Source organism: Urocampus carinirostris, chromosome 2 (genome assembly GCF_059441175.1).
Source record: "Urocampus carinirostris isolate Australia breed hairy pipefish chromosome 2, RoL_Ucar_1.0, whole genome shotgun sequence".
In the NCBI taxonomy this organism is placed as follows: Eukaryota; Metazoa; Chordata; class Actinopteri; order Syngnathiformes; family Syngnathidae; genus Urocampus; species Urocampus carinirostris.
Window position 1 is genome coordinate 45,626,541 of NC_142350.1, and position 27,603 is coordinate 45,654,143.

The window sequence follows — 27,603 nt, forward strand, 5'->3', positions numbered from 1 at the left end:
TCATGTTTTTGTATTTTAACATTTCTATCTGGGGTACCGGGAGTTTGATCGCATTGATTAATTGCCAAGAGATTCTATCCCTTGCTATATGTCAATTTTACGGTGTTATCCCCACCTCAGAATGGATTGTTGGTTAATCTTTGGGCTCTATAGTACTGGAATTGGAAACCCCCAAAAAATCAAGATGTATAAGATGTAATGTAGTTTGACGTGTTTCCACCAGTAAAAAACTTACAAAAGTATATTTTTTGGAAGGGCTTTATTGTGATATTGATGGAAGACTGCTTGGAACAGACCAACATTGAGTACAACTGTAAACCATGAACATTTTTTCCGATACCAATGAGCTAGCCTTGGCCCTTCGCTGACAAACTTGGAGTCCTTACTGCGCTCAACTTAGTTGGTTTTGACAAACTCCTCATAGAATTCTGTCAGACGAGCCTGGAGGTCCTGGGCATAGGGGTCCAGGGTTTCCCTCAGCTCTCCGATGTAAGGGGTGGCCAGATCTTTCATCTGCTGGGCTCTCTGGGTCATCTCGGCTTGGAGCTTCTCTGTCATGGGGGCAACGCTGTCCTTGAAGGTCTTCAGGTGCTCGTCCACCCTCTGCATCAGCTCGTCGGTCTGGGGTCCCAGCTTAGCCTGGAGGTCTGCCACGGTCTGCTCCAGGTTGGACTTGAGCTCCTCGCTCCTCCTCACCAACTCGGACTTGAGGGTCTCAGCATCCATGGCCATGAGCTGGTTGAGCTCGGCCTGGATCAGGTCCATTCTCTCTTGGATCTGGACTTTCATGTCATTGGTGTAGGGCTCCATCTTGTCCCGGACGGAGGCCAGTTCCAGGGTTACGCGCTCCTTCAGCTTGTCGGCCTCGGCGCTCACCTTGGCGATCAGGTCCTGGGCTGCAGGGGGGAGCTGCTCGTGCAGGGTGACGGCGTACTGGTTTGCCATGTCGGTGCCATCAGCCAATCGGGCGCTAAGGAAATACGGAAACGTAAAACGACTCTTCTCGGTGGTTCACAATGTTTAGTAAGATTCTGGCTGACCACCAGGGTCTCACAAAATCCTATGGAAACTAAGAAAGGGCACACCTGAATTCCTGTCCCAACTGAGACTTCTTGATCATCTGGAGGGTATCGTCAGCAGTCTGTGTGACTTTGGCGACGTAGTCCCAGAAAGCGTCGGTAAGCACCTCAATTTGGGGCTTGGGTGCATCGGCGTAGAATAGGTTGGCATTGCAGCCTAGAGGAAACACACGAAAGTTGTTTCAGTTCCACATTTTAGAAAAAAAATCCTACTGATATCACCGTAACCAATCGACCACAGGAACTTTTATTAAAGAGGTGATTAAATCAGGTAAATCTTCTTAGAACAATCCTCCCAAGTGGAAGTTTTGAATCCAGTTTTCGTTTGACTCTGCTGTCTGCTTCCAGTTCTGCATCCGCCTGCTACTCCACTCAGCCAGCTCAAGCCACATCACACCAAAGGCAGATAGTTTCCTTTACTTTATTTCCAATCTTATTCAATAGTGTTTTACACATAAGTATTATTTTGTTATTTTAACATTTTAACATATCTGGAGAACTGGGGTTACAGAGCTAATTAGCATAAGTTTTTGTCCCCTACTGTATGGCAATTTTCCTTTACAATTACCAGCTTATAAAGGATTTATGCCTTTACGTGTAGATGAAAATGTATTTATAATGTTAATAATCATATATTACACGTAAGTAGTACCTACCTTAAACGATTTACATACCTGTAAACTGATGTTTTCTCCCTATTTTATGTTTTTTTATAGTTTGTTATTGTGTACAGCATATAAATATTTTTGTACATATTTATAAATATACCGCTACATATAATAAGCAACACTAAATTTACTGCAAGTGGTGAAAGAATTTAAAAAGATGCTGAAAGAATTGTTTTTTGGTAGACATAATAAATTTGATTACACATTGTCTACATAGTCAGTCTTGCTGTGAGTAAACAGGTTCTCCGTTGGTTTGTAAAGTACATAATCTCTTAATAAGGAGAATTGACTGAGGTTGACAAGTAAGTTACTATTAACTATTTTATTATTTTAATGTTTTTGAGTTTTGTAGCTAATTATCGTGACTTTTAACTTCCAGTGATATTTATTTCTAATGTTATTCAATCCTACATGAGACATAAGTAGTAATTAGTATAAACTATTTAGTTATTTGAATGTTTTATCCTTGGGTAACAGGGGGGTTTGAAGCTGATTACCATAGGTTTTTATCCCCCACTATACAGCAATTTCCCTTTATGATCCCCACTTCAGAACGCATTCATGCCTTATCCCGGGGTCCTACTGTATTTTGAAAGGAAATCTTTGTACCCACCAGTGAACACGGCCAGAACGAGGACGGCGAGGACCTTCATGGTTGTTGGATCTACAACAAAGACGTCAGGTCAGCACGATTCGATGAGACGATGCGACAAAATTCCTTACCTGTGAGAGTATCTGCCAGAAAAACTCTGCAGTGCTTCTGCTCATCGGACGATCGGCAGTCGCTTTTATAGCCAAACCGACGCTAATAATCCCAAAGTCCAAATCGCGAATGCCTTGCTGTCACTCACTATCTCCACTGATGTCCTAAGCAAAAGCAAGGCATCTGCGGGACACGGTTAGCTAGATTTATGTCCTTTCTCTTGGAATTCATCCTCAAACCAAGCTTTATCTGCGAGAAGCTGATGTACCGTTGATTAGATAGTTGTAAAAAAAAAAAAATCAGCTTTGCGCTCTTTCATTGTTTTTTACCGTTCTTAGATTTGTGGGTCAAAGTTCCGATGACAGCCGCAATGAGTCAGGCTGAGCAAGGTTCACAAGACGTTGCCTTCGTCAGCCTCTTAAGGCCCTCTCTCCAAAAATGACGTCAAAACCCCAAAAAATAACCATAACAGCATTACGTAACTACAAGATCAGTCACTTGGCTCAATGTCAATGTCTCAGACCATACATTGGACACTCGAGAGAATGACAAAAATCTCTTCCGAGGTGGGGATTTCAGAGTAAAGTCGCTGTATAGTGGGGATAGAAACATTTGCTAATTTGTTAAAACGGTACCGCAGGTGAAAACATTAAAGGGACATGGTGTAATATTTGAGCACTAGATGTCATTCTATTGTGTAGTGCAATCAAAGACCCACAAGTAAGGTTAAAAACCACGGAGACCTGAACTGACCAAAAAGGAACATTTTTCATTCACAGTATTTGATCACACAGAAAGAAAAGAGGTAAGGAGAGGAAATAAAGAAGAAAGGAAGAAAGAAGAAAAAAGGAAAGAAAGGAAATGAAGGAAAGAAAAAATAAAAATCCAAAAAGAAAGAGAAAGATTGAGGAAAAGAATTAAGGAAGGCATGATTTAAGGAAAGAATAAGAATGAAGGAGAGAATAAGGAAAATAATATCAAATGTAAAAAAGAAATAAAGGAATATAAAATAAAAGAAAAAATGTAAAGGGGGAAATTAAGAAAATGACACAAGAGAGAAGGCAAGAATAAATAAAAAGGGAATAGTAAAACAAAAAGTACATCAAAAGAAAAAAAAACAAGTAAAATGGAAATAAAGAGAATTGAGGAAAAGAAAGAGATACAAAGAATAAAGAAAAGCAAGAAAAAACTAGGAAAAAATAAAGAATGGAGCAAAGAATATAGAAAGAGAAAAATAAAAATGAAAAACATTTAAAAAGGAAGGAAAAATAAAGAGAGAAAAAAAGAGGGTGGGGGCAAAATTTGGGGCAATAAAGACGTCAGCTCCCTCTAGGAGAGCCTCATCTTATGTCAAATACAAAAAGTATTGACCATGTTCCCATTCAAAATGTAATTACCGTATTTTCCGCACTATAAGGCGCACCGGGTTATAGGGCGCACCCCGAAAAAATAGTTTTTGGTCCTATTTTTGACATACATAAGACGCACCGGATTATAAGGCGCTACAATGGGAACGTGGACAAAACAGTCAGATAGTTGAGTCCAACTTATTACCCCCTTAACATTCCGAAAACTTGCAAAGACGCAAATACGTGTCGAAAACACGTGCGGATGCAGTGTCCGTACGATGTCACTCAAATGCATCGTTCCATCATTCGGAAGGTTAAAGTCTTGGGATTCAAGAAATGCCAAGCATTCCTTAGTATCTATTTTCTTTTTCGCTCGCAGCTTTACTGTGCATATGACAATAAACACTTGGAATTGAGTTTAATTTAAAAATAGACACTCCATTCCATCCATTATCTGCACCGCTTATCACAGAAACATCGAGTTCAGTCTGAAACAAGATACAGGGACAATATAAAACCCGGAGTAGCTCACCGAAGTCGTTGTGTTCATAATAATGTCCAACCAATGTCCTCTTATATCCGTGAGTTTAGTAAATCCAGGAGAATAAAATATTTTCAAATACAGAATAGAAAAAAATGCTTTCTCTATGCCGTCAGCCACGTGCTATACACATTCATCTTTTTCGGCCAATTGCAGGCTTTGTTTCGCCGTTCAAGCCAATGCCAGCCTGTAAATGATAAAAAGGATCCACCCCTTGACCTCCGAATAACTTTAGCCAATAGTGATCGATTCAAATGATGATTGACACATTGGTTAGCCAATGAAACGCCGGTAAATAAATCCCAGCATACACCGCGTACTACTTGGCGTTCGGGGGAAAATCTAGTCGGCGGCTGCAAGTTAGTTGGAAATCTTTGCAATTTTAAAATTGATCCATAAATAAGGCGCACTGTATTATAAGGCGCATGGTCAGCTTTTGAAAAAAATAAAGGCTTTTAGGTGCGCCTTATAGTGCGGAAAATACGGTACACAGTGTTATAACTACGTTATTACTATAGGTGTGATTTTTAAACTTTCCCTGAGGCATCTCCTTATTGCTGCAACGTGCTAACGCCTACATGATAACAACTTCATGCTGTCAGTTACACGCTAACATCTTGCAGATCCAGCCCCAACTCTCACAATTGCCGAGGGAATTGTGTACTTTAACTTGTTATTCAAATCGATATTTGTTTTTATAGTACATGATTTTTTAACTAAATATTACACACTGTCCCTTTAAAACGACAAAATGGTATACAGTAGACCCCGGGGAAACAACAAAAATCTGTTCTGAGGTGGGCGTCGCAAAGAGGGGGATAAAAACCTCTGTGAATTAGCTCATGTGGTACGTAATGTTAAAGGGACAGTGTGTAGTATTTAACCACTAGATGTCATTCTATTTATATATATATATATATATATATATATATATATATATATATATGTTATTGTATATAATACAAAAGGACAGTAACAGACTACAGAGACTTAAAGTGACCAAAAAGCAAAAGTTTTCTTTTCAGTCTTTGACCAGCCATGAAGTGAGAGGAAAAAGGACAAAATGAGACAAAAAAAAGTGAAAAGAATTAATAAATAAAAAGTAAAGAAGGATTTAAGAAACATGAATAAATATACATTGTACACGTAAAAGAAATATTACATTCCATTTACCTTTGATATGACATGAATTGATCTGGTCAAGGAGAGTAGCTGATGGATGCAGCGGGGGGGGAACGGCTGATATGAATTAACCCCTTAGCGTTTCAGTAAACTTCCCCGAAAATCCCAATCCAATTCAAAAATAAATTGAATGCTGTTCTTGAACCGTTTGGAAACTATGGAGGCCTTGGGTCTCTTTTGGAAGGTAACACACTGAAGGTTTGTCCAAACTGAAGTAATTGCTGCAAGTGCAACTAACAATGAGCAATCAGAGTTGGAGCACATAGAAATAGAAGGGTTTTATTCTCCCCTGATTTTTTTTTGCAGTGTTTACAGCTATAAAACCTATGCAACTCTGTATTTTACTTTGGCCAATTTTTTTTTAACTTTTTGACAGAGTTGTAAATGTTTGACTTCTCCTCTGCATCTCTATAATTATTGTGCACACCTGCAGATAATAATGGTGCGTAAAAATGAATCACAAGTGACGTTTATTTTGGTGTCTTGTTTAAATACACTCTGCACATCTGCTGTATCGTCTTTTCAGAATTTCATTGGCTAACCAATGTGTCAATCATCATTTGAATAAAGAGGCAATATCCGTTTTATTGGCCAATGTGGGTTGTGGACCGTGAGAAAAAGCTGGCTATTGGCCGAGAGTTGTGTCAATCAAAAGATCAGAGGCCAACGGCCATATGGGAAATCATTTTACCAGTTGGTTTATTTGTACAACAGGAACTATGGGGTGAAACAGACGGATTGCAACAAGGAACATCCAATGATGCAGAAATCCTTTTAGGCTGATTTGTTTTTATTGTCTAGCAGCATCCATTCAAGATAGGCTGTCATATTATAGACACCAATTATCCATTTGAGCTAGGCTGTCAGGGAAAGCTAAATAGCGCCAAAGACCTATTCTTGCGAAGCTCCCACAGAAGTCAAATATCCATTTGAGCTAAGTGGGCATATAGGGCTATAGATGCCAAAGATCCATTTTTCCTAGGCTGCTAAAGATGGCTAGGGTTGTCAAAGATCCATTCAAATTATGCTTCCATTGACTGCTCTGGAAACCAAAGATCCACTCAAACTAGGCTGCCCCATATGTCAGCATCCATTCGAGCTAGGCTCCCGTGGACCTCTAAAGACGCCAATGTGCATTCAGGCTAGGCTGCCACAGACAAATAGCGCCATTTTTGCTGTTATAGATGCCAAATTTTACATTCCAGTTAGGCTTGTACAGAGGGCTTTAGATGCCAAAGGTCAATTTTGGCTAGGCTGCCATAACCGGCGATTAGACCCCAAGCATCCATTTTAGCAAGGCTTCCATCGACACCTATAGACACAGATTCACTCAAGCTAGTCTAATATAAATGTCAGCAATCCATTCAAGTTAGGCTGCCTGTAGACTGCTATAGATGCTCATTATCCATTCTAACTAGGCTGCCAGGGACAGCTAAATAGCACCCAAGACCCATTTTAGCGAGGCTGCCACTGACTGTTATAGATGTCAACTATCCATTTGCGCTAAGTAGGCATAGAGGGTTATAGATGCCAAAGATCCATTTTTGTCTAGGCTGCTAAAGACAGCTACGGTTGTCAAAGATCCATTCGAATTAGGCGTTCATTGACTGCTCTAGAAACCAAAGATCCACTCAAACTAGCCTGCCCCAGATGTCAGCGATCCATTAAAGTGAGACTGCCCTTAGAATGCTATAGATGCTAATGATCCATTCGAGCTAGGCTGCCAGGGACAGCTAGATGCCGTCAAAGACCCATTTTAGCAAGGCTGCCACAGACTGTTATAGATGTCAAATATCCATTTGAGCTATGTGGGCATAGCGGGCTATAGATGCCAAAGATCCATTTTCTAGGCTGCCAAAGACGGCTACAGTTGTCAAAGAACCATTCTAATTTGGCTTCTATTAACTGCTCTAGAAACCAAAGATCCACTCAAACTAGGCTGGCAAAGGTCAATTTTGGCTAGGCTGCCGTAGACTGCTATTAGACCCCAAGCATCCATTTTAGCAAGGCTTCCATCGACAGCTTGTAGACACGGATCCACTCAAGCTAGGCTACTATAAATGTCAGCGATCAAGTTAGGCTGCTCTTAAACTGCTATAGATGTTAATGATCCATTTGAGTTTGGCTGCCAGAAAAGCTAAAGAGTGCCGATGATTCATTTTAGCTACGCTGCCGTATTTTTGCTAGCCTGCTAGTGAATGTCGGCCATTTTGAATAACCTTTAGTCAAGTCAAGTCATTTTTATTTGTATAGCCCTTAATCACAATTAGTCTCTAAGGGCTTCACAAGTTATTAAGTAACCTTTAGTAACCTTTTGAATAACCTGTTAGATTTTGTCCTCTGACTGACCCTTACGATGGAATTACCAAAAATAGAATTGTCCTGATCCCGAATTCCGAAATATTTTGCATCCGTGTGTAGTGTCAAAGTTTGATGACTTATTTCCAGGTTTTGTTTCTCCAATTTTCTTATCACAGCGATGAAATCCAAGAACAAAAAGCGATGAAATCAATAGAAGTCAGGCACACCAGGCGTGGTCAATCAGACCGTGACCCTCTTTCAAAGTCCAGCTGTACCACACATTTCCGCGTTCATCTGTTATCTGAACCCCTTTGCTAACGTTAAAAGCTCACTTGAGGACGTCCTCACCACGTCTTCGAGAACGAAAACCCCAAAAGGTGTGTCCTGATACCCGATTTTTCGAATGACGTCGTTAGCTCGAGTCATGTGACGTTGTAGTGACAACACGGCAACAACTTCTGGACTTTGCCTCCGACGCTACAACCGTCGGGCTCGCGCGGTATAAATGAGCAACGAGCACGCACTCACTCTACAAAAGACAGTCACTCAAACAGAGCAGGTGAGGATTTAGTAGGGTTTCAAAAGAGTCCAATTATCTGCAACTGCTCGATGTCGAACTGAAGCTGAAATCTTGTTTGTGTTTGCAGCCATCATGAAGGTCTTTGTTTTGATCCTCTTAGTTGCGCTTTCTGGTAAGTTGCAAGCTATAAAAATCAAACACAATAAAATGTTTTTTGTGTTGTCACAATGGTCTTAAAAACCCCGCATTTGGTTTGAAACCCTAAATTGAGGCCCGATTCCTAGTTTCAAACTGTAACCTGAAACACTCAATTCACCATAAAAACCCTTATTTGAGGCACAAACGCAAATTTTAAATCCTTGTTTGGAAACCCTAAATTCACTGTGAAACCCCAATATAAAGATCGAAAACTTGTTTGAATCTGGAGTTTTAAACATTAAATTCAGTTTAAAACCCTTATTTGAAGCCCTAACAGTAGTTAAAAATCTTAATTCCAACCCTGACTCTGTTTAGAACCCGTAATCCAGAAATTCCGTTTTAAACCATGATATGAAGCCCAAGAACGTTTTTGAAACTCAAATTACAAGTAAAACTCAATTTTGAGGCCAAACCATAGTTTTAAACTCTACCTGGAAATCCTAACTCAGTCTAAAACCCCAATATAAAGTTTAAAAAAGTTCTTTAAATCAGAGTTTGAAACCTTAAATTCAGTTTGAAACCCTAATTTGAGGTCTAAACCCTGGTTTGTAACATTTTAAACCAGAAATTTAGTTTTAAACCATGAAATGAAGCCCAAAAACGTTTTTGAAACTTTAAATTACAATTAAAACCCTAATTTGAGGCCCAAACCATGGTTTTATATCATATTTCAGTTTAAAAACCCAATATAAAGTTCAAAAAAATTGCTTTCAATCAGTTTGAAACCCTAATTTGAGGCACAGAACTAGTTTCAAACCATAGAGAAACCCTGAATTCAGTTTAAAAACACCCCAATTTGAGGTCTAACCCCTAGTTTGTAATCCTTTTTAAACCCGAAATTTAGTTTTCAACCACAATTTTAACCCCAAAAACATTTTTAAAAATTTAATTTATATTTAAATCTCTAATTTGAGGCCCAGACCATAGTTTGAACTGTATTTGAAAACCCTCAATTCAGCTTAAAACCTTGAAGCCCAGGCCATAATTTTAAATGCTATAAGAAAAACCCTGAATTCATTTAAAACCTTAATATGAAGCAAAAAACTTAGTTGGAAACCCTAAATTAGGTTTAGAACCCTAATTTGAGGCCCGAACAAAATTTTCATACAGCATATTGAACCCCTAAATTTAGTTTAAAACCCTAATTTTTGATGAAAACAGCTAGCGAACATTATCAGTCACAATTATCAAAATATTCATGATGATACTGTAACTGATAAATTATTTACTGCTGTTGTGTCACGATGCTGTTTGTCATGGATGAAATATAAAAACAAAATCGCATTTTGAAAAATTAAAACATTTGTAAATTATCGTCAACTTGCATAGTGATTCAAATCAACATTGCATTGTGAAGACGTGTTGGTAATCTGTATCATGATACTGTTGATATCACAGGCCAATTATTGATACTTGGCTTCTAAGCATTTTATCAAACAATATAAACTCAATACATATACAATGGTGCCAACGTTGAAGCTCAGAAACCTTGCAGTTGTATCGTGATACGGGGTGATATCACAGGCCAAATGACACTAGGGTTTCTGCGATCCGTCCTTCCCCAACAGGTTGCCATGCCAACTTTTTTCACGCCGACGCCCCAAAACCTCCCATGGAAGTTCTGACCGACGCGTTTTGGGACTACATCGCTAAAGCGAGCAAGACGGCCGACGACACTCTGGAGATGGTCATCAAGTCGCAGTTCGGAGCTGAAGTCAAGTAAGTTCTCAACTTGGTTTTCAGGTAGACCACAAGATCCTAATGAGCACGGGATGCCATATCCCGGGGGTTTCTGAGAATTTGTCGTCGTTGTCGTATAATGGGGGAAATGTCGTATAGATAAAGGGGGGGTATTATCCTTCACGGTAAAATGAAAATGTCACATGGTGGGGATGCTGTATCCCAGGGTATACCTTATGACACACATACTGGGAATCGCAAGAGAATTTGCACGTACACAAGTCAATTACGTAAGCTGTTTTACATCTGCCAACCCCTTCTGGGAACATAAGTTGCGCGGAGATAATGGATTGCGGCTGCATGTGTGCTGTTCATTTTAGGCTGTAAGAAGGTGAAATAAGGCTGTGACTCAGTTGAAACTGGATAATGGGTTGGAGCCAAAACAGGAAATTTCATTTTAGCCAAGCCAGAATGACATGCCCCACAAAACTATTCGCAGAAATATGCAATCAGGGATAATGGATTGTGGCCGTCCAAGAAATGTCAAATTTAGGCGGAAATACAGTAATGGCAAAAAAGCTGCCATGCCTGACAAGAGAGTGTTTTTGCAGATCCCCACTCACAGCGATGTGAGATTGGGGATAATGGATCCCGGTTACAAAGATGCAATCCAATTTTTGGTTGATAGGACGGCGTAAAAATGCAGCAGCGCCCGACAAAAACGTGCTCTGCTGGTTCCTTGTCACAGCAATATGCGATCGCGCACGCACAAGAGCAGTTTACTTTTTGGTTGACAGAACAGAGAAAAAAGTGCGGCCCAACACAAATGTACTCTTATCCGTCCTCGTTCACGGAAACCAATCTGGGATAATGGATTGCAGAATATTTTTCAATGCGCTGAGGTTGGCGAGTCAGAAAAGCGAGAGTAGCGAGGGATAACGGAACAAAAAACAGCAATGATGTGATCTGTTCTCCTCGCAGCGCCCAACTGGCCGAGACAGCCGAATTGGCTAGCCGCTACGCTAGCACTCTGAAAGAAAAGCTCCCATTGGCCGCCCAGGACCTGATGTCCAAGATCAGCGAGGAGGCGGACGTTCTGAGAGCGGCCCTGAGCCAGGACCTGAACTCGGTGGGCCACAAATTCGAGCAGTACTCGGACAGCGCCAAGGCCCAAATCCGGGACAAGGTGGAGCTTTTAAAACTCGAGCTGAGCGCCTACGCTGACAACGTGGACTCCGATCGGCTGAAGGAGAAGCTGCGGCGGCGGACCGAAGACCTGGTTGCCAGTTTGCGGGACGTGGAGCAAAACCTGGCGCCCTTCCGGGACCAGTTGGTGGCGCAGGTGAGCCGACACCTGGAAAACTTCCGGCTCAAGGTCGCCCCCCTGACCTTAAAGATGCAGGAGGAAGTGGTCTTCAAGAGCCGGCAGGTGAGCCGCATGGTGGCCCCCTATGCCGAAGACCTCAAGGAAAAACTGGACCTCTTTGCCACAGACCTCCAGGAACATCTCAAAACTTTGGTCAAGAACAACTGATTTTGAAATTTGAATTTGTATTTATTTCTTAGTTCCACTGATCCGTAAATATTTATTGTGATTTGTTTTTGTAATAAAAAGTGATTCTCATCAATTGCTTGTCTTTACTTTGCTAGATATATCTAATCAAATGCATCCCATGGACACATTTATCCTTTGACTTTTTAAAGGGACAGTGTGTAATATATAGTGACCCCTTGTGGTATAAAAAAGTAAGCAAAAACATGTACTATTTCATAAACATGGCCAAGTGCTAAGCGAGCTTGTTGTTGTCGTGCCTTTAGCATGCAACAGCCACTTACTGGACTCAGCTGAGCCCTTTTATCCAGGCATCCACCTTTTTCTACTGTTTCTTTCTCTAACCACTTATGTTACTTGGCTGAAGGCTATTGCTTGCCACTAGCTTTTATAGTCAATGTTAGCAACTGCGTGTTAATAAAGCTGGTTTCGCCCTTAAGCTTCTAACTTTTTTCCCCAGTGTTGTCATTCTCATGTTAGCCACTTGGCTGCAGGCAATGGCTAGGCTGCTATTGTTAATGTTAGCTGCTCCATGTAAATAAAGCTTGTTTTCTACTTCAGGTTTCAAGTTTTTTTCCAATGTTTCTTATCTAACTGCTCTTGGATGAAGGCTAAGGTTAGCCGCTATTGTTAGACAATATTGAGAATAAAGCTTGCTTTGTCCTACAGGTTTCTGCTTTTTTTTACAACTGTTTCCTTCTCTAACCATTCATGCTAGCCAATTAGCTGCAGCTCGGCGCTATTATCATTATCTGTGCTATGGAAATAAAGATTAATCCATCCTCCAGTTTTCTTTTAATGCATTGTTTTCATCTCTAGCCACTCTTGTCACCGAGTTCCGTGATTCAGGGTCCTGAAGCTTGACAAATTTACTATACGCGCTTTTTAGTAGCTTCTCTGACTAGATAAACTAGCTAAAACTAGCCGTTTATACCAGCTCTGGGCCCTTTTGCTTGAGTTATTGGCTCTTTTTAGGACAAATAAAAATGGTAGTCATTATAGAATCCTTTGATTTTCTTGGCTGTTATGCTTCCAGCAGGCACGGCGGTCTCATTTTATCTCAACTGCATCGTCTTACTCGTTTGGACTTGTCCAGGTAAGACAAAAGGAAGCCACCTCGCGTGTTTTTTGTTAGTTTTCGTCCAGCGTGTGGCGGCACGCCGGCTAAAGGAATTCGACAACTGTCAGCATTTCTTGACCTGAGGAAAAAAAAACCTAGGAATCTGAGATTGAAAACAAGAACATTGAATTGTCTTTGCCTTGTAAACGATGTACACTGCGGTGTTATCAATCTAGAATGAAAAATGATGTATTTAAAAAAAAAAAAAAAAAAAAGACTATCAGGAGGAATATGGTTCTACTGTAATGCCATTCTCTCATTATGCCACGCTGTCCTACTGTTGCGTAAAAATCCAGTTGGGTGCACAAACCTTAATTTGAAAACCACCAACCATTTCAATCACAACTTTGCAGCACTTTGTTTTATCATGTATACATATATAATTTCAGGAGCATTTTCATTTTATTCATCCAGTATTTGGAAATTGTCTGGGGACATTTGGAAATATTGTTAGAACGTTTTCTCTCTTGAGTTCCGTTTCCAATGTTTTGTCCATGTTTGGAGATTTCTTTTCTTGTTTAGCAAAAAAAAAAAAAAAACTTTTGTTAGCCTTTTGAACATTTCTTCTTGTATTTCTGTTTTTCTAGTTTTACTTTTTGAGAATTTATATTTTCTTTTGAAGTATTTGGGAATATACACAATGTTTTTTGTCTTCATTTTGGCAAGCTTTTCTCTAGCTTTAGGAAATACTTGTTTTCATATATAGCTCTGTAGAGCAGTTTTCCTGCTTTTAAATACATTTATTTTTTACTTTTTGGGAGTATTTTCTCTGTTGTGTTGGGGAATATTTTCCATTTTTTGATTTGTTTCATTCTCAAATGTGGAATCCAAGACGCCTTGTAATGTTTTTGTCCTGTGGATCATCAGTCAACCTCCAACGTGGAGGCTCAAAGTCCACTAATTTTCCACTCCTTTATATAATCACATGTAATCTATATTATGTTGTTATTCTGGTTGGATAATTTAAGTTGGACATTTTTTTAAAAACCTGGACAAAAAGCCCCAATCACTAGTTTAAAACACTATTTTAGTTTGAGGCCTAAACTCTGGTTTAAAGTTGCTTTTTCCTAGTTTGAGACCCTGAATTCAGGTTAAAACCCCAATGAGGCCCAGAGCTAGTTTTTAATCTTAGTTTGAAACTCAATCTTCGGTTCAAACTCCTCAGTTGAATTCCAAATCCTAGTTTAAAACCAATCAGGAAGCCCCGGGTCCAGGTAAGACCCTAAATTGAGGCCCAACCTAGTTTTAAACCGTGAATTCAGTTCAAAACCCTTAATTGGAGCCAAAACCAATTTCAAATGGATTTGGAAACTACAAAAAGTCCTAATTTGAAACCCTAAATTCACTTTAAAACCCTAATTTGGGGCCCCATCCCTCATTTGTAACTAATGTGAGGCCCATATTTTAAAACTCCAAATTCAGTTTAAAACAGTGGTTTGAGGTCCAAACAGTAGTTGGAAACCCTACTTAAAAACCCTAAATTTAGTTTGAAAACCTAGTTGGACGGGCAGCTGCTCGTTTGAAGAAAAAAAAACGTCATTCAGTTCTCAACCATTGTTTGAAACCTTAATAGGAATTTCACCACAAAGGTTTGGTACATCATTGCCATCTAGTGGGGATTTCATAGAAGTGCAACCTCAACAGTGCAATGTATGTAATTCAAATTCCACTGGTGGCATCTTTTGATTCAGAAACGTTTCAAAAGTATTTTAAACAGATTTCCTTGTAAAAAAAAAAAATGTGCTTGAGAGCTGGCTTTCGTAATCTTTTGAATTATTTTATTTCTTGAAGAAAAAAAACATTTAAAAGTATTTTGTTTTAGCTAATGCGTTGATAAGAACATGGCTTTATTTACCCATTTAACGCCTATAACAGGGGTCTCCAACGTGGTTCCCCTTAACCCCTTTAAGACGACCCGAATAGCCTACAAACTGGTTCTAAAAATATCTCACTAGTCATTGTGATTTTCTAGGAAATTTGATATCTAATGGGCATGACCTTTACTAGTTGACTGAGCCTATTTTAACTTCCAATAAGTGCAACCTGGTAATAACAATTTTATGAGTGTTACATATTTGAATGTGGGCGCATGCGGCTTATATACAGGTGCGGCTTGTGTCAGTACAAAAGCGGTTATCCTCTTAAAATGTGGTGGGTGCAGCTTATAATCAGGTGCGCTCTATAGTCCGGAATTTACGGTACATATTATAATGGTAGCCCTTTGTGTTTATCGGCAACAAAAAGGTAGTTCTAGGGGTCAAAAGGGTTGGCGAACCCTGGCTTGGAAGCCATTTTCTTTGAGTGTTCACTACATATTAATTCAGACGGTAATAGGTCTCTTCTGTTTTTCAAATAGATTTCACAAGGTGCCATTTCCTAATTTTGATTTATTGTCCACTGTTTGTTGTTTTGACCATAACATCATTGATGCTATTGGCCAATCATGTTGCGGTGCTTCGTATCCTCACCCTTTAGGACCCCCTTGTTTGTTGTAACCTTGAGGAGTTAATAAAAAGTGGCTCAGAGGGCTGGGTGGAATTCTCTTATTTGAAGGCTTCTCACCCCGTACTCCTTGCAAATTCAAAATCTATTGATCACACTTATCATGAGTTTAAACTGAACAGACGTGAAGAAAACATTTCTGGTTCTGTCCTCAGCACGATTAGAAAAAGTAACGACATTTATTTGCGTCCGTCACACACGGGTCAGCATATATTACGTCTACACACAGACTCCATCCCCACGTAAAGAACAAGTCCCACCTCCTCGACCGTTTTTCCAATCCATCGTCATCTGTGTCGTCGCCCCTCACGAGAGATCGTCTCCGAATTTCGGAGAAAAACAAAAAACAGTCCGGGTTTCTGTGAGCGACTGAGCCGAGGGCCACGGAGCGATGAAGGCAGTTCCGGCGCCGCCCTTTGCTAGCCGCTAGCCGATAATGACGCTAAATCCGCACTGGAATTTATTTTTGCGGTGGTTGAGGAAGGCCCCCAGTGCCATGGTGAGCGGCAGAGGTGGCAGCTTCTTTTCCAGGGTGGCGCCCACCACCCAGTTGCTGTCCACGGAACCTGAGAAGGAAAAAAAATCGTTAGTGACAGTTAAGTTATAGTTTCAAATAATAGTATCCAGCCAGTTATAAAGATACCCTCTTCCTAAATGAACCCTTGAAGGAGGGTGGCGGCAAAACATTTTGAGTTGCAAGCTGCATTGAGTTGAAAGAAATTGCATATGGTCGTGGCTGGAAAAATAAAATGACTTAATGATGCATTTCATTTTTTTGTATTTGCCAAAAAGATAGTGATAAATATTCTACCTTGGCAAAAAGATAAGCCTATCCTTTTTTTTTTGTTTTCTTTTACGAGCTAAAGTTATTTTTCATTGTCTATTTGTTTATAAAGGGACCGTTATATCCAATTGGTTTTAAAGCACTGAAAATACACAAATATATTAATTTACAGAAAATAATAGGAACATATAGCCCCCTTTTTTAAACAATAAATGTGATCACTTGCCAATAGAAATATTTTATTGCAAGAAATTTAATATCTTCCATCCATTATCGGCACTGCTTATCCTCAGTAGGGTCGCGGGGGTGCTGGAGCCCATCCCAGCTATCTTTGGGCGGTGGGCATTTAATATCTTGTTCAATAAAATTTATTTTAAATAAAGTACAGAAATATGTAGCCTGCTATTGGAATGTTGGCCCCAAGTGCAATTGAAAAATATCTTTTTTTATGGGATAAAGCAACCCTGGTTTTACAAGCATCTTTCTCATGGTAAAGATTCAATATAAGATTCTTCTATAAAGTCGATCAACCCTAACGAGTTTGGAAATCAAGAAACAGCAATCGTGGGCATCAATCAATTATTCTTCATCTTAAGTGTTCAATATAAGAATCTCCAATAAAGCAGATCAACTTTTAATGCTGTGTGAATTAAAAAACAGAAACATGATTTTCATCAGTACTATTATGAGTCGATAATCACGTCCTAAAAGACGCAGGCCTTGGTTTAATGCATGAAATTGGAAAGAAAATGGCGCGCTACCAAGCTTGAGGTTTTCCATCAAACCTGGTGTGAGAGCTTGTTAAAGTATAAAGCGGCCCTTGCCTCTGCAAAATTGGCCTACCTCTCGAAGGTGATTGCGTCACAAAAGAACAATCCCAAAGTCCTTTTTGACACTGTAGCATCGCTTACAAGGCAACAGACTATCGCAGATAGTTCGACCCACTCTGCTCATGACTTAATGGTCTTCTTTACTAAGAAGATTCAATGCATACAGGAAGAAATTGCTAAAGACATTATTAGTACCACACATATTAAAGGGCTGAAATCTACAGATGCACGACAGGGTGACTGTCCAGGGAATTTGTCCAGTTTTAGTGAACTGTCACTTGATGATCTCAAACAGGTGGTGAATGCGGCCAAACAGACAACTTGCCAGTTTGACCCGCTCCCAGGTTCACTTATTAAAGGTCTTTTTGGCGTCCTTGGACCTTCAGTTCTAAATATTATAAACATATCACTCTCCTCAGGTGTAGTTCCAGCAGCTTTTAAGTCCGGCGTTATTAAACACAAACTGAAACGACCCAACCGTGATCCAGAAATCTTATGTAATTATAGACCTGTGTCAAACCTACCTTTCCTTTCTAAAGTACTTGAAAAAGTAGTGGCACAGCAGCTGAATGATTTCATATCCGAGAATAACCTTTTTGAATCCATGCAATCAGGATTCAGGGCTAACCACTCTACTGAGACAGCTCTGATCAAGGTAACAAATGATCTCCTACTGGCAATGGATTCTGGCGCTTCATCACTTTTGCTGCTGCTGGATCTACGTTCTGAGAGTGCCGGTCTCCTGGTGATCCCAAGAGCCAAGAAGTGTTCCGCTGGTTCGAGAGCGTTCCCCATCCGGGCACCGGTGTTGTGGAATGCTCTTCCCCCTGAGATCCGATCTGCAACCTCAGTGGAAATGTTTAAATCTAAGCTTAAAACTCACTTCTACTCTATAGCATATGAATAACCTACTCTTCTCGTCGGCTCCAGAGCAGGGGAATGTATAATAATATTCTGAAAAATAGTCTGTATAATATAGTGTAATAATCTGTGAAGCCCTTTGAGACTCTTTGTGATTTAGGGCTAAACAAATAAAAATGACTTGACTTGAGAAAAACCTTAACGATGCAAACAGTGACCACAACTAGAACCATCCTGGAATTCCAAGCATTCTTTGCTGCACGCATTCAATAGTGATCAAAAATAGAACTCCAGAAGTCTTGCACTGATTCCGACAAACGTGTCAAAAAAAGAAAAAAAAATGAATGAGGCAACAAGGCCCATCGGCGGTCTCACCTTTGAAGACCAAGTTAGCTTTGGGCACATCGAGCTGGTAACCCAACGACGTGGTTGTTTCTCTCATGCGTGTGCTGGCTTCGAATTCAACACCTACCTGCAGCTGTTTGGACATAGGTATTGTCAATTAGAATTTGTTGATGTGGTCTCCTAACTAAGGATGCATGATAATTATAGTCCAGATATGGCATCACAGTTATTGTCTCGATTGAAAAAAAAAGACCTTACTTATAAACCCTAGCTGTAAACCATAGAAACACTTAAAACCCTAGTAATTTAAAGACAAAATCGTAAATGAAGCCATACTTTGAACCCCCAGAATTTATTTAAACACTAGTATGGGGTTACATTGAAACATTGGTTTCAGGTTGAAACCTTATTTTAAAACCCTAGCTGGAAACATAAGTGAAGCATTAAAACCCTTTTTGAGTGCCAAAATTGTAGTTGGAGTTGAAACCTTAATTTTTAACCCTAAAGATGCTTTTAAAACCTAGTAGGCAGATAAAAAACTATTTTGAAACTAAAAATGCTTTAAAACCAAAGTTTGGGGCTGAAACCTTAGTTTGAAACCCTAGCTGGAAACACAAATGAAGCTTTAAAACCCTAGATTGAGGGCCCAAATCGTAGTTTGCAGCCCTACTTAAAAATCCCAAGAAATTCTTTAAAACTTTAATTGGATGCCAAAACCCTTAAAAAACTACTTTGAAAATTTTCTTATGCTGTTTTGAGTTTTTCCTAGCCCTCGTGAAGGTTTTAGATCAGGGGTGTAATAATAGTCTGCAACTCCTTGTGATCAATGGCTACAAATAAACATAAATTGACGTAAAAACCCTAGTTTGGACTTGAAACCTTACTTTGTAACCCTAAAGATGCTTTTAAAACCTAGCATTCGGGTAAAAACCCATTTTGTAACTAAAAGGTCTTTAAATTCTAAGTTTGGGGCTAAAACATTACTTTGAAACCCAAGAAATCCTTTAAAAATCCGAGTTATAGGCAAAAACTAGTTGAAAACCTTACTTCAAAACCAGAAAATTACTCCAAAACCCTAGTTTGGGACAGACACCCTAGTTTTAAACCATTAATTCTGTTTAAAACCCTCACTTGAAGCCCATAGTTTGAAACTACAAATTCAATTTGAAGTTGCAATGCAAGGCCAAAAGCAGATTTTGAAACACCGTTTGGAAATCCCAAATACAATTTAGAACCCTAATTTCTTTGCACGTATTTAGGAAAAAAAAGGTGAGCATGCATCCCGGCTTACAATCTCAGCTGTTGACAAGGTACCTGATCATTGGCTTTGTGATAGTACGTTGCATGACATCCGGCTCCTCCCACTGTCACCGTGGCAACATAGTTAGGAGCTGACAAAAAAAGCAAACGAGTCACTAATACATTTGATTGATGTATAATTTCTTGCATCAAAATACTGAAAATTCTAAATTAAAGGTCAACTAACTCTGAAGCCCTTAACGTTCGGACGGCGGGCCAGCGCGCTGTTGAGAAAGCAAATACGTGTCTGTACGATGTCACCAGTCACTGAAATACGTCACGCCGCATATCATTGGAAAGAATAAACTGGGATTTAAGATACGCTGACCATTTTAAAATAGACTCATCACAGAAACAACAGTCTGAAACGAAAGACATGAAAACCATGAAGCCGATGTAACTCACCAAAGACGTCGTTTTGCAGCCATGAAATTCGATGATAGTACACAACAATGACCTCCTTACATGCGCACGATATTTACTCCAAAACACATGATAATGACTGGTTGGTTGGTTGGTTGAATCCCTTAACCACTAGGGTGGTATGGGCACTATTTCCTGTGGTGTGTCTTGGACAAGTACAGCCTGGCTTTTTTTAATGGCCCACAGCCCAAATGAGCCTATACGGGCCCGTATTGCTAAAAAAGACCACGCCTCCTTTATTGCAAAATAACTTTAGGCAATAGTGACCTATTCAAATGTTGATTGACACATGGGTTAGCCAATGAAATTCGGAACACATCGATATGAAGATTTTCCTCATATCAGCTGCACCGCTTATCCTCGGTAGGGTCGCAGGGGTGCTGGAGCCCATCCCAGCAATCATCGGGCAGTGGACACCCTGAACTGGTTGCCAGACAGTCAGAGGGCACACAGGGACAGACAACTCGCTCGCTCATTCACACCTCGGGACAATTTGGACCGGCCAATCCACCTGAAATGCATGTCTTTGGAATGTGGGAGAAAACCGGAGTGCCTGGAGGAAACCCACGCAAGCACGCGGAGAACATACAAACTCCGCACAGTAAGTCCGGTAGCTGGATTTGAACCAACGCAGGAGGTTCCCAAGACCTTATAACTGTGCCGCGCACACGCTAACCACTGCTGCCTGAAGATTTTCCTATTGTATTCAAATTAGACCCTGAAATAAGTGTGTGTAATGCCACAAGTGATTTCAGTTTTGTGCACCCTTTTTACGTGCAAATGTGCACAATAGTGATGGAGATGCAGAAAGAGAATTCAAACATTTACAACCCATTGGCAATGCTTAAAGAAATTAGCCAAAGTAAAATACACAGTTGCAAATATTTAAGTGTTGAAAACTAGTTGCCTCCAAATGGCCACTTTTGGAAACGCCTAGAATCCCCCTTATTAAATAATGTAAAAAAAAAAAAAACAATGTTTCCTTTTTACAGATTGTGATCGAATTTGACGAGCTTTCCAAGTCACTGAAGACCTCCCAAAGTGCTTTAGAACGTTCTTCACACTTACCCCTTCACACACACTCAGCTAAGATGTCCATGCTACAAAATTGCAAAATAAAATTCAGACGAGAATAAAAACCTTCTATTTCTGTGTGTTCCAACTCAGATTACTCAATCTTAGGAGCACTTGCGTCCATATTATTCAAGAACAGCATTCAATTTACTTTGAGCACGTCTTGGATTGGGGTTTTAGGCTAATTTTACTGAAACGTTAAGGGTTAAAATAAAGGCGTTAAATATAATATTGAAAAAACCTTACTGTCAGCTCCTTACAAAAATAGAATATTATAATTCTCAAATAGGTTAGCACCCATTTCCCATGTAAAAATGCATGACACCAATAAACTGTCTGAAACAAAAAGGGTGCCTTTAAATTACCAGCCACGATTTAGAGCCGGGGAGGTTAGGGGGGGCTTAGAGGGGGCTGACCCGATTTTTCGAGGGCTACATATCCTGCATGTTATTGCAGGATCTCTGGCACATGAGAAAGAAGAGTCGTTTATTAAAATAAATGAAGTTAACCAAGCTAGGTACAACACTATTTATTCGTTGAGAATGAGTACAGGACATTTATGACATTTTAGGTGATATAATAAATTTCCCACCTGTGTATCTGCCCAGCAGCGAGGTGACGGTTCCTTCCTCGCCGGGTCTCCGATGGTAAACCAGCTCCCCTCCCAGAGCGAGGGCGGGTGTAACGGATTGGAGATAGTGGGCCACCACGATGCCTGTTCAAAATCCACAGTTCAAGACAAAAAAAAATAATCAAACCCGGCGGCATGACTGAGCGCCGTACCCGAGCCCACCACCACGTCGGGGTTTCCCAGCGTTAGCGTGGACGTGAAGTCGGCGCCGCGGTACTCAAAGTCGCATTGCCAGTTGACGAACTTGTGCTGCTGCGTCTGCGAAAACCCAAAAGTTAAATACGATTTGGGGGCGGGGTTTGGGGTAGCAAGGTTACCTGGAGGGCGATTTTGGAGCGGATGACGGAGGTGAGTTGGTGGATGATTTGGGCGTTAAGGCTCCCAGTGTTGTCCATGTCGCCCACCAGCACCGGGAACGACTGAAGGGAAACAAAAGAAGAGAAAAAAACATTTCATAGCCGGATTCTGTGCCCCGTTTAGTATTTTTTTTGTTTCCTTCTCTAGCCACTCAAGCCAGCCACTTGGCTGCAGGCTTCAAATCAGCACAATTATTATCATTAGCATGTTTCATTGAGGTTTTGCCCTTTTTCAGATGTTACCTTCTCTAGCCACCCATGTTAGCCACCTGTCTGCAGGCTATGGCCTGCAGCTATTGTTGGTAACTGCTCCCGCTTCATCATAAGCTTTACAGCTGCTCTTGGAAGCACACGTTGCAGAATCTCAAGACTCAGACATGTGGCGCTTGACATCCGGTTTCCTTCTCTAGCCACCAATGGTAGAAGATCAGGCTTCAGACTAAATGGCTTGGTTCTTATGTTAGCTTCTCCTGGTTTATCCTTTAGCGTCACTTGCCTCTTTCAACTGGTCATGCATTTTAGTAGCTCCTCCTGATAGATGGTTAGACGAGTACTGACCAACTCCAGCAATTGTCTCTTTCAAACACGTTGGTTATTTCCAGCTCATTTGGACTTTTGTTGTTGCTGGAGGATATTATCAGCAGCTTTCATGTCCAGTCCCTGGCTGAAATTCATTTTTGGTCACACAAGAAAATATTGTAATTAAGCTTCTAAAATTTGCCAATGTAGTATCTTCAGGGATCAGAATGGAGATTTTCATTTTCAGCAGAAATAGCCAGGGTCCAGGAATAAAGCAGGGCGGAGCAAAAACCCCCCACCCCCCAACACCCCCCCCCCCAAGCTCCTGGGTTTTAGGCAATTTACTTGTCCAGAACCATGCTTATATTTATCATTTAAGTAACATTTTTAGAAGATTAAAATAATTTGCCCACATAACTGACTTTTTTGTAAATACTGCAAGATAAGTTCAAATGCAGTTCAGTCCCTGCAGCTTGTGCGACAATGCGGCCAATTTTTCTAACGGCCGCCAGGGTGCGCCAGAGCAATAAAGGAAAGAGTGAGACAGTCGGATTTTGAATTTGTTTGCTACGCAAGAGAAAAAGTGAAAAAGTCGGAATGCCTTTGGGGTTCAAAAACAGCGGAAATCCGCGGATCCGCAGAAAATTCTGATCCCTGTATCTTTTGGGTTACTAGTGTGTATTTTACCAATGAACATGTTTCAGTTCTATTATCAGCAACAACCACCTCTAGAGTGAACTATTACAGACAGTCATTTTAAAAATAAAGACATTGTTCACCCTTTCCCTGCTTTTGATTTGCCTATTCAGCCATCTTTTTCACCTCAGCTGGTCCCATCTGTTTGCTGCCAACGTAGGTGGAACCGAATCGGTAGCCGGAGTCCCCCAGAGTGCTGAGCGTGATGGTGTGGCTGACCTGGAAGTGGTTACTCAAACCCTTGTTGACTACCAAGCGCACGCCTTCCATCTGCATGGGGAACACCTCTGCAAAAATCACAACGAAGATTAAACTTAAAGGTTTTGTCTAATATATTTTTTTTTAATAAGCCATAAAACGTGTAGTTTTCCTCCCTACAATTATGCAAATATGTTGCACCTGGCATGTTTGCTGTAGAGCTGTGACGTCAGTGAAGGAACACAACAGTGTCACAGATAGCAAATGGCGAATCACATTAACACAACATGTGAGGCAGCTCAAAATCATATGGCGATTGTAGTGAACAGCGATCGCATACTGCCAATTTCTGCTTGGGCATAGGCGATTTTGTTGTTTTTTTTCCGCAGCGTGTCGCGGTTTGAATAATTTGGTCTAGCTAGCAGCCCATTACCATTGGGCTACCCACTGTGTTTTTCCTGGGTCAGCAATCAGGCATTGGCGACGGTTTTGCCATGAGCCTTGGTTTATCCCCGTCCGGCCTCGCGTTTTTCACCGTGGCTGTCACCTCGTTTGATTTTTGGTTCCCGATTCGCTTGGCTGCTTATGGCATTTTTTTGGGCTTACCAGCCTTTGCGTTTTTCTAGCATGGCTGGGGCTGCCTTCAATTGATCAGCTCAGTTAGTCCCCCATTGGGCGCTCTCCTTGTATTTTTTTTTTATTTTGCTAGGTTTGGCCATTTTGTCTGTTCGCCCTTTGTTGTACAATCACTGTATTCACTTGCGACACAACACTTAGGCATTCTCTACAAAAACTACCAAAACTTCACTTGTAACCTCTTCAAATAACTAACACGTAAAACAATATGGCAGCGACTGGCTTGCTAGGGTGCTTGTGTCCCTTCAATTACACAGCTCAGGATGACAAAAACAAGACATGCCTTCTTCAAAACACATTATCTCGGAAAATAATTGGAATATACCTATGAAATATATTTTAAGGAAAAACATAAAATTTCCTCACATTTAGTATATGGGATTACCTTTAAAGGGACAGTGCCTCCTGGTGGTACAAAATACTTTCAATAAATAATAATAAAAAAACACTATTTGAATACCGCGAAAAAATACACGAACTATCATTCCAATGGTAATTTTTTAAGTATTAAAAAAAAAAATCATAGGTGGAGAAATTTGTATTTCTTTTACATAGTGGAATCCCTACCTAGTGGTCACCGACATGTTTGTCTGGCATATAGCTGCTACACAATGGCACTGGTTTTTCTTAGCATTAAACAACAGTGCCCTCTAGTGGTGACACATTAACCACAGGGGGCTTTAAAAAAAAATAAACCCAGAAGCTCACCACAGCCCTGTGGCTTACCTTTACATTTGCGGTGGCACTCCTCATACGTGCCCGGATTCGAGAGTGCCGACTGCGCCACGTCGGTGATCTGCAGCTCGGACGAGGGCGAGACGGAGCCCACGGGGGGCATCGTAAAGCCGGGGGGAACCGAAACCAAACCCGGGACCCCTTGCCCTGCCGAGGGGGGCGAGGGTGAAGCGGCAGCCAGAACACTGCCCATACTCTGACGATTGTACAGACTGCGAGAGAAAGAGAGAGGACAGAAGATAAGTTATCAGCGACTATAAAACATTTTGCTCACTGAACAACAAAAAAATACTTCAGGATATCATATCATATGCTTAGAAAACCAAACATTTTTCATTAATGTTTGACTAAATTCTAAGAAATGTTATTCGTCAAAATCAATGGGTTTGATTCAAAAGGAAAATAAATCAATAAAACAGAACAAAGCCAAGAAGATATTATGAATAACCTCCATTTATATTGGCACGACATAAATGCCAGGTGTAGATCAAGATATTTTTCCCCTAAGATGCGGTCTTTTTACAACTACTATAGACCCCCAGGATAGAGCCTCCCTTCCTTTCGACGTTTTCAAATTGAGATGTGGAATAAGATGTTTTTAATGTCCCTCTTAACAGCATTTTCTCCACCGGCTCATACCTCCAAAAGGTGCCTGTCTGCTATCGGTGGACGTCCTAGAAAATGCAGGTCTGCTACCGGTTTGCATCGTCATGAAAGTGCCGATATGCTATTGGTTGAATTACCCCCCCCAAAATGACTTTATCTTCATTCAGTTCAATCTTGTGTGCTTAGTAAAGAAATAGCCAGTTATTGCGATCCAATACTTGTACTGAATTTATAAGCTTTGGGTCCCAAAACTTGCAGTTGGGCTAGAGAAAGAAACAAAAACATCATAACCATGGAAACGATGCTTGCAATTATCAAGAAATGAAAAGGCACACAAATATAACCCTTGCTAAAGAGCCTTAACAATTGACAAGCGCGACAGTTCGTAAAAATAAGGAGGCAATAAAAGCAGACATTCATTAATTGCATGACAATACTTGCAGGTGGAACTTGTAATATAATTTTTAATTTTAATCGGTCGTTTCCTCCCCTCTCTGCATCCACCCGCTACTCCACCAGCTTAAGTCAAGTCGTATTTATTTGTATAGCCCTTTATCACAAGGAGTCTCAAAGGGCTGTACAGACCAAAGATTATTGCAAACTACAGACCATTATGACATCTAAAGCCTACATGAGGGCAAGGAAAAACTCAAAAAACCTTAACATGAGGAAAATGAAGAAACCTTGAGAATATCACAAAAAATAGCTACTGTATTGAAACTGAGAACATTATTGTGTCAGTGTCAATAATGATTCCCGGAAATTTAAAAGGACCCGATTGGTTTACAAGGGAGTTTTGAGGCACCGGTTTTTCTTATTTTTAGCAGAGCCTTTCACCCCCCAAAAATGGGGTGGGTACATTAGGCAGCAAGATGATAAACAATCATGTCAGCTCATAGCAGAGCCTCAGCTGGTTTAAAATTCAAACAAATATCTTAACCTAAATTTCGGATATTTAAAAAAAAATTGCACATTTATATGATAGTTTAATTTAATTATTCAAATCAAGTTTTTTTTTTTAAATGAGTCACATCACACCAAAGGTAAACCATTAGTATTTTCACTTTACAACTACCGTATATATTTTTTAGTGTTTATGGTATTTATAGATTTACACATATGTAGTACTGACTCTAAACTATTTGATCATTTAAAAAATTCAGTGTAGAGGCCTGGGTGTTCGTAAGGCATTAGCTAAAATTTTGATTCTTTTAGTTTCCTAAAAATAGCATATTAGCAGTGGAATAATGAAATCTTGGGGTAGGCGAATTGTCACACAATCAAATCTCATTCCACTGTAAACTACATTATGAATAAGTCGGGGATCTCAATGATCATTAAAACTGTGAAGCAGCTTTTTCCTGACACCGATCCATATTGCATTTGTACTCCCCTCAAACCCCAATGCAACTTTTAAGTTATTTTCATTAAAAACGAGCACAAAATACAAATTGAAAGCCAAACCAACTTCTCAATTAAGCCGAGCTGCAACACAGGCTAGCTAGCATGCTGTTGCTAGCAAGCTAACTAGCTAGCCGGACACCATGCCATGTGGATAGCCACGACAACCGGCCGTGCAAAACCAGCTCAACGTTTATATTGTATGCAGGTCAAAAAAACAGCTAAGACATTTTTCGTCATAAAGCAAAAGCAAATGTGCACATTTTCTTTGAATTTACTCACGAAAAAGAAGATGAGCACCGGTAAAGTTCGCCGCAGCGTCTGCGGCCGTAGCTGACAAGGGCCCGCCTACTTCCGGTAGTCAATTCAGCCTATTGGCTGGCAATGGCAGATGTTTGTGGTCATTGGGTAGGATGAGAGTTGGGTCCGCCTACTTTTGCTGACATCATAGCACGGGGTCATTTGACAATCATTGGGTTGATTCAACCCTCCATTGAATGACATTCCAAGGGTACGACTTGTACTTGCGAAATTTGAGAAATAAAAACAACACTTCAGAGTTTCCTTTTATTTCAAATAGTATAATAATTCTTTTTGGTAAATACGTTGGGATTAAATGGATGAAAAACGCGTTCAGTGCCGATTGCACACACGTGACCGAACCACCATGACGGACGGTGGTAACCCTTAGTAAACAGTGGACGAGACCAATGGACAACAACATCAAAAAACTATACTTTTCGAATAACTCTGAAATTGTTTAATTGATGTTGAAAATGTCAGGAAAAAGTTTTAAAATGTCATATCGTCATGT

General features: G+C 40.3%; 3 protein-coding genes across 5 annotated transcripts; 1 reads left to right on the top strand and 2 right to left on the bottom strand.

Annotated features, from left to right (window-relative positions):
- Nucleotides 1-242: 242 nt before the first annotated feature.
- apoa4b.2 (apolipoprotein A4 b, tandem duplicate 2) lies at nt 243-2,837 on the bottom strand. Its single transcript, XM_088326728.1, has 4 exons — nt 2,471-2,837; nt 2,361-2,411; nt 1,086-1,236; nt 243-970 (listed from the first exon to the last, which is right to left on the bottom strand). Exons 2-4 carry the CDS (start codon nt 2,398-2,400, stop codon nt 397-399), a joined length of 765 nt encoding a protein of 254 aa, XP_088182854.1. The 5' UTR covers nt 2,401-2,411; nt 2,471-2,837; the 3' UTR covers nt 243-396.
- Nucleotides 2,368-11,849, top strand: LOC148372054 (apolipoprotein E-like). 2 transcript variants are annotated; one of them, XM_088326725.1, is made up of 4 exons: nt 2,368-2,429; nt 8,471-8,515; nt 10,110-10,260; nt 11,203-11,849. In XM_088326725.1, exons 1-4 carry the CDS (start codon nt 2,399-2,401, stop codon nt 11,753-11,755), a joined length of 780 nt encoding a protein of 259 aa, XP_088182851.1. In that variant the 5' UTR covers nt 2,368-2,398; the 3' UTR covers nt 11,756-11,849. The 2 variants fall into 2 exon arrangements, with proteins under 2 accessions (XP_088182851.1, XP_088182853.1); XM_088326727.1 differs by lacking the exon at nt 2,368-2,429 and adding an exon at nt 7,730-8,382.
- Nucleotides 11,850-15,550: 3,701 nt separating this feature from the next.
- LOC148372055 (mitochondrial import receptor subunit TOM40 homolog) lies at nt 15,551-27,220 on the bottom strand. 2 transcript variants are annotated; one of them, XM_088326729.1, is made up of 9 exons: nt 27,072-27,220; nt 24,774-24,994; nt 23,340-23,500; nt 21,960-22,061; nt 21,795-21,900; nt 21,604-21,726; nt 19,530-19,606; nt 18,246-18,348; nt 15,551-15,961 (listed from the first exon to the last, which is right to left on the bottom strand). In XM_088326729.1, exons 2-9 carry the CDS (start codon nt 24,973-24,975, stop codon nt 15,822-15,824), a joined length of 1,014 nt encoding a protein of 337 aa, XP_088182855.1. In that variant the 5' UTR covers nt 24,976-24,994; nt 27,072-27,220; the 3' UTR covers nt 15,551-15,821. The 2 variants fall into 2 exon arrangements, with proteins under 2 accessions (XP_088182855.1, XP_088182856.1); XM_088326730.1 differs by lacking the exon at nt 27,072-27,220 and adding an exon at nt 26,857-27,022.
- Nucleotides 27,221-27,603: the final 383 nt, after the last annotated feature.